General features: G+C 25.1%; 1 protein-coding gene across 1 annotated transcript in view; it reads right to left on the bottom strand.

The window, feature by feature from the left end:
* LOC111620562 (zwei Ig domain protein zig-8-like) overlaps positions 1 to 6,852 on the bottom strand; it is a 64,275-nt gene that overhangs the window by 13,141 nt on the left and 44,282 nt on the right. The window contains exons 2-3 of the mRNA XM_023362546.1: positions 3,489 to 3,699; positions 2,665 to 2,964 (exon numbers count right to left, since the gene is read on the bottom strand). Coding sequence (XP_023218314.1) covers positions 2,665 to 2,964; positions 3,489 to 3,699 — 511 coding nt within the window. The remainder of the gene's footprint in view (positions 1 to 2,664; positions 2,965 to 3,488; positions 3,700 to 6,852) is intronic.

Genomic DNA, 6,852 nt, shown 5'->3' with positions numbered 1-6,852 from the left:
TTCTTGGGATAACTTTTTAATTTTAGACCTATTGAATAATTTATACTGAATTATTACACAATAAATATATTTATTATTATTTAATTTAAACATTTAAATTTAAATTTTATTTTCTCTTCATATAGTTTTGAATTAATTTTTTATATGAATAATATATTTTTATCATTTTATAAGAATTTTTTCATATCGTGGATCGAGATAGGTTATTAAGGCCTTACATAAAGAAATTGCAAGTGAATATTAATAATAACATAATATTCATTGAATTCTCGCAAAATTTTTTATTTATTATTATTTAAAATGTATATAAGATAATCTATTTTGAGTCATAAATGGAGGAGGAACTGTAAACTAAAATAGAAGAAGTTAAAAGAGAAACTAAATACTATTTTGGCAACAGTTTAAAGCATTACAATGGTATAAACATTTGTAAATCAAAATATATTCACCCCTCTATGAAACAAGTTATTTTTCTTGATAATTTACTGTCCAACAGGCTTAGTGTAACGTATCAAAAAACAATATCTTCTTTCTTTTACCCATTTGCCAAGAACTGGAAACTGCTGTCAATATCCTATTTTTGGCACAGCACTTCTTTCATAAAATGCATGCTGAAATGCCACTTAGTAAAGAAAAAAAATAAATAAATAAAATAAAAATAAAAATTTTCCTTTCTTTAAAAGTCAAGTTTAGTTATTTGTTATGGGTAACAAATGACTTTGTGTATATAGAAAAATAAAGTGAATGGTCAATTTGTCTGCTGTTTGTTGTAATTGAGATGAAATTAAATTTACAACAAAGCTTTAACTTCTTAGTATTATTTAATTTACTTCTACAAATGTTAAAGGAATTTGTAAGATTTCTTAAAATGATAAATAATGAATTTTTGCATAAGAATAATATAAAAATTATTCTCCATTTTGGAATATATTTAATCATCACTATTCATTGTTGTTAGTTAAAATATTCTAGACGGCTTGCATATTATTTTGTAACGATTTTAATTAGAATATTCATAGCTTAATGAATAAAATAAATGAATTTAATATGTTTTATTTAATTAAAAATAATAAAGAAAATGAAGTATTCAATATGTATATGACCCAAGAGTTGCTGTTGAATTCCCAAAGTTCTAAGAACTGTCAGCATATTTATCCAAGGTTATTTAAGCATTAAAGATTATCTCTTCTACTTATTTATAAAAGAAGCTTAGATTTTTATGAAAATTTTAAAAGATGTAATAATTTAAAGTAAACATATTAATGTAAAAATGAAAATAATTTAAAATTTCACTTTCTTTCTTGCATAACTTGTATACAAAACCATTAAAAGTAATGGCAAAATATAAATAACTTAAACAATTTCGTATGTTAAATTGATAAATTTTCAATGAAAATTTTACGAAATTTAAATTTTTCTTTTTATTAACATTTCTGAGAAATTTATTTTAAAATTCTAATATCGAATTTGTTTAGGGATGTACTTTTATTTATATATATAAATATACATTTTGTGAAAATATAAAACTTTCATAAAAAGAAAAAGAGAAAGAAAGAAAACAAGAATTAAATTCAATCAATCAAATTGTGAGTAGAATAATTTTTATATGTTATGAACATTGAAATGCAGATTGTTCCTATTCTGAAAGTCCATTCAACGTTGCTGCACTTGGCATTAAGCCAAAATAAAATTTTGGAAGAATCTATTTGAATACTTTTAAGAAAATCTTTGTGTAAATCAAATGATTTTCTGATAGTCAGTCATGAATTTTTCGTTTTTCGGTATCATCCGCTAAAGAAAAGGAAACTTCTTCAATGTTTGAATGAATAAAAGGGAGAGAAGGGGAAGGAAGAAGAATTTACGTGCAAAATTCAGTCAACTAGAGCTTAACATTGTTAATCATATACTTTAGAGCAAGTTCTTAAATATATAAAATGCATAAAAGAATCTGTTGCATGCTTAAAATAATTCCTTCTAGTATTTTTAAAACTAAAAAGTGTTAGGTTTGTACTGTTTTAAAATTCGATTTTTTGGCATAAGAATATAAATCTTTTTCTTCAAGTATTCGCCATCTGTTTTTCTTACATTATTCGTCCTTAGCTGAATTCATTGTTTTCATTTTCTTAGACAGAGAGAGAGAAAGAGAGAGAGAAGAAGAGGGGGAAAGAAAATGCAAAAATTCTAAAAAGCGTCACATTTAGGAGGATTTATCATACTGGTTTGTCGATTTCCCAATGTAAGCTTTAGGATTACGTTTTAAATTATTTGAATTTTTACTTATGACATACGCTTAGAGAAACATCAAGAAGACAAAATGCTGTAATCAATATTAGGGGGATTTAATCTGATAATAAACACATCAGAATAATTGAAGACGTGGCTACGAAAATTTTTCTTCCGTTAAATGCGTTTTGTTCACATACTAATGCAGAATTTAAACACCAGACAACTATTTGTAAGTCGACTTTATGCTTATTTCTTTTTTGTTTTTTCTTATTTCCGGATTAAGTTATAGTTTAAAAACTGCTGAAAAGTCTGTTATTTATTTATTTTTTGAAGAATTTTAAAAAATNAAAATAAGACTTAAATCGATTTTAAAAAAATCTTTTTAGCTTCTGAAAATATAGATATATATATAAAAAAAATTTTCTTAATTATTATTTTTACCTCTTAGGACATGGACAAGTATACTTGTAGCATCGGCATTCGAAGGACCACAAGTATAATTCCCAGAATCTTCTGGTTGAGCATCCCTGATAGTTAATCGACTTATGGCAGTATCACCAGAAGCCTTTTGTACGGTAGTATCTCCTTTAGAAGAATCGTAATTGATCATTCTATTATCGTGATACCAAAAAACGAAAGAGGGAGGTTCTGGACTTTGACTAATAATACAAGTCAAGTTGATGTCACTACCCGCTTTCACGTAAAGATCAGTCGCTCCTGGGATTTTTGCTTTTGGAACTAGAAAGAAGAATAAGGAAAAAAAAAGAAAAGAACAAATAAATAAATTAAGGTTTATCAATTCTAACTTTAAATTTTCTTTCGCTGTCGTAGAAATACAAACGATTATCAAACGATAAATTATTAACCAGATCTATAATTTGTTCAATACGCAGTTTTAAGTTTCGAAGTGTTAGAAGAAAATCGCGTAATTACTTCACAAATCGCTAGAGGGTATATTGCATACCTTCTATCTAATTAATACTTTTGGCTGTTTTCCAACATTTAATTAGCTAAGTTTCTCGTAAATCCACTAATTAGAAATACTGAGAGCTCTTTTCCCCTTGTCTATTTTATATTTGCAATTCCTTTTGAAATTAACTTAATCTGATATTGAAAACTCGAAAAATAGATTTTTATTTTTATTTTTTTTTCTTCTTAATTATAATAAACAGAAAATTCATATTAAATCGATGAAATCTTTTGAATTATATTTTCATTTTAATAATTACATTTTTTTTTAAATGAAATTTTTCGACACTTACCTACAATACTTAAATATACATAATGACTTATGGAAGGATCAGCACTTATTTGGCATTCATAAAGTCCTTCGTCACTCGGTTGAGAAAACTTTATTTGTAACATCCAATCATTGGAATATTGCCTATGTATAGGATGAAATCGATCGTCACTTGTATATGTATATAGTGCCACTGTAAGCAGATGGAAATCTCGGAGTCTGATCCAGGACACCTGTATAATAATAATAATAATATAATTAATTTTTCAAATAATATAAAAAACTATGCATAATAAATGTAATACAAAAAGATATATATATAGCCTATATAATTTTTAAAACAATTTAGCAAGTTTCTTTTTTAAATTGATAATTTTATAACCATATTCTCTAGATATTATTTTATTAAGCTACATTTTATCTATTTTATTATTATATAATCATTATGTAAGGTTGATTAAGATTAAATAACACTATATAATATTCTATAATTCATATGAAAGAGCATTGAAGATATAGAATAAGACCAAACACTATCTTCAAAACTAATCAATTTTGTCTAAGTTCTGATAAATTTCCTTTATCTTTCAAAGAGTAAAGTTATCATAAAGATGACATTTCATTTGTCTGTAGTTATCGATGTCTTCATTTATCCATCCTCTCCAATTTCTGATAATACCAAACGAAAATTTACTTGACCACCAAGTAAATTAAGCATTAAATATTTCCATTATGCTCTCGTTTCTCCATTTTAAATATATAAAATAAAACCATTCAACGTATGATATATACTCGTATGCTCCAAGTGTTTACATCGCATTAATATCTTAAATGTCACCATTGTGAATTGTCGAGTGTGTTTTAATTATCTTTCTCGTTCAATGCTGTCAATTTTAACTATTGTTCATGTACAATGAACACAAAGACGTCTATATTTTTCTTTAGGAAAAATACTCCAATACATTATTAACATGTCACAACAAAACAATTAAGATGAATATTTAAATAGAAATTGTCCCGATTATTTATAAAAGTATCGCATTATATAAATACTTAAAAACTTTTTTTTTTACATTGTCTTCTATTCAAAACAGAGAATTTTTCTTGAAATTTTAATATTAAAAAATAAATTCTTTTCAACAAATTTAACTTTTCTAATGATTAAATTAATATCTTTGTAATTTTTCATGTTTTTTTTATATTAATAAATTGAATTTTTTATATTAAAAATTGTCTTAAAAAATAAAATCTATAACTCTCAAGCTAAACTCGACATCAATATGGATAAAGGATTGTACAGAATAACTGATTTTTATAAAATGCTTAGAGATCGAATGACAAAAAATCGAATGCCATTGCATCTTACAGTATATTGCGGATAGTTGGGAAGAATGACAGCTTAGATCTAACTTCTTTTTTTTCTAAAAAAAGAATTGAAAAACCTTTGCATATTTTATTACTCTAAAACATTAAAAAAAACAGTTATCGTTATCAAAAAATTTTTTTTATAAAATTCAAAATATAACGAAAATTTCTAGTATTTTATTTTAAAAAATTATATATATATATATATATATATTTTATTATTATTTGAAAACATTAGAATAATACAAAATTAAACTTGGAATGTGTAAGGTTTTTAAATCGATTGATGCAGCTATTGATTAAATGATTTGTGAAGTCCTTAATCAAAGAAAATTTTTTCTTATTGAAGGAGACAATGATTTCTCGTGAGAGATCAAAGGAATAACACCAACAAGAAATTCATCGATGAAATATCGCGACAACTACACAACCATGTCATGCTCCAGTAATCTTAATTGTCCAAATAATAAGAGAAGCCTCTATGTCTTTCCAATGATTTTTATGAGCGTATAGTGTATGAGTCTTTTTCCAGCTTGGATCACAGATAAAGAAAAGCTGTTTAGAGTAATGATCCTAATATATATATATATATAAAGAACTTGATAATAAATTATAAAAATGATATATATTCGTATTTTTTCTTTTCTTTAAGAGAAATGTAAAGAATAGAAAGCTGGATGCATCAACTCTCTCTTTATCTACATCAAGCGTAAAAATATGCAATGAAATATTAATTTTAATTAAAAAAATATATGTTGGAATTTAATCTGTATGCTGTTATCAACGAAAATTTCCTATCAAATCGTTAAAAAATACATATTTAAAAAAAATTCCATTAAGAACAATGTCCAGATATCCATGAAATATTTGATTGGCATTTTGTGCAGAAAAATTTTTATTTTTAATTGGAAAATCATTTGAAGTTCAGGAAAACTATCCAATTTTCTTGTTGTTATAAACTATCCAACTTCCTTTATACTCTTCCATGATTTTTCACCGGAAACAAATGAAAGAGTCAGATGTTGAATAAACCATAAAAGAACTATTCACAAAAGATGAAAACCGATAATTTAATTTAACGCTACTTTTAAATTAACTTTCAAATATTTTTAAAAGTAATGTTAATGAAAGAATAATCAAAATTAAAACTTCATTTAAATATGACAATTCGTTTGCAAATTAGTGCATATGACCGTAGCCAAATTCATTTTAAAGGCTAAATTTTTATCAAGTTGAAAGGAGGGAAAGGAAGAAACTTAGCTTAGGGGCATTAATTCTTCTAAAGCGTAAGCTGATTTTAATGAAAATCTTTCCTTAGATGTCATTATTAAGGAATTAACTTGGTTTCTGAAGATAATAAATAAAACGAAGTAATAAAGATAAAAGAAAATAAATCAAATATAATTTTATCATCTACAAAGAAACTATTTATTGTATATATATATATATATTTAAATCTTATATCGTGCAACAAGAAAACACGAAAAACCTTTCAACTTTACAAGTTATATTATTTTTATCCATAAATACATTTGACGCCATTTTGTTTACAGATGACCAATCTTATCATGTAGGCTTTTGAAAATCTCTATATCAGGGTAAATAACTGTGAGGTTTGTAAGGTTAAAGCGCATTGTAATGTTTGCTTTTATCTTTAAATAGCTTTAGGATACGGTTAGAATGTTAAGAGTTTAGAATCTAACCTAAAGACATTTATAAACAAGATGTGGCTGAAAACTCAAATAAGATAAGTTGTAAATTTTCGATATATAAAGGCATTTAAAAGAACAAAGAAGGCGTAAAAATCGTTTAAAATCTTTGCTGATCTTTGCAGTGGTTGCAAATAGTCGTTGATTGTGTCGCAGCTGTTTCAGAGATTTGTAAAGATGAGTTAAGAATAAGAAATCAATCCTTTTTTTTTTCTTCTTCTTCCTTTTTATTTTTATATATAAAATTTCATTTGTATTTATTGTTATGAAAATATGATAATTTTTCTTGCAACAAATTTTGTAATTGTTTGC

This window comes from Centruroides sculpturatus, unplaced genomic scaffold, assembly GCF_000671375.1.
Source record: "Centruroides sculpturatus isolate CEXI.00-Female unplaced genomic scaffold, Cexi_2.0 scaffold102, whole genome shotgun sequence".
In the NCBI taxonomy this organism is placed as follows: domain Eukaryota; kingdom Metazoa; phylum Arthropoda; class Arachnida; order Scorpiones; family Buthidae; genus Centruroides; species Centruroides sculpturatus.
The sequence above is the reverse complement of the archived record's forward strand: the minus strand, read 5'-3'. Positions and strand labels throughout refer to the sequence as shown.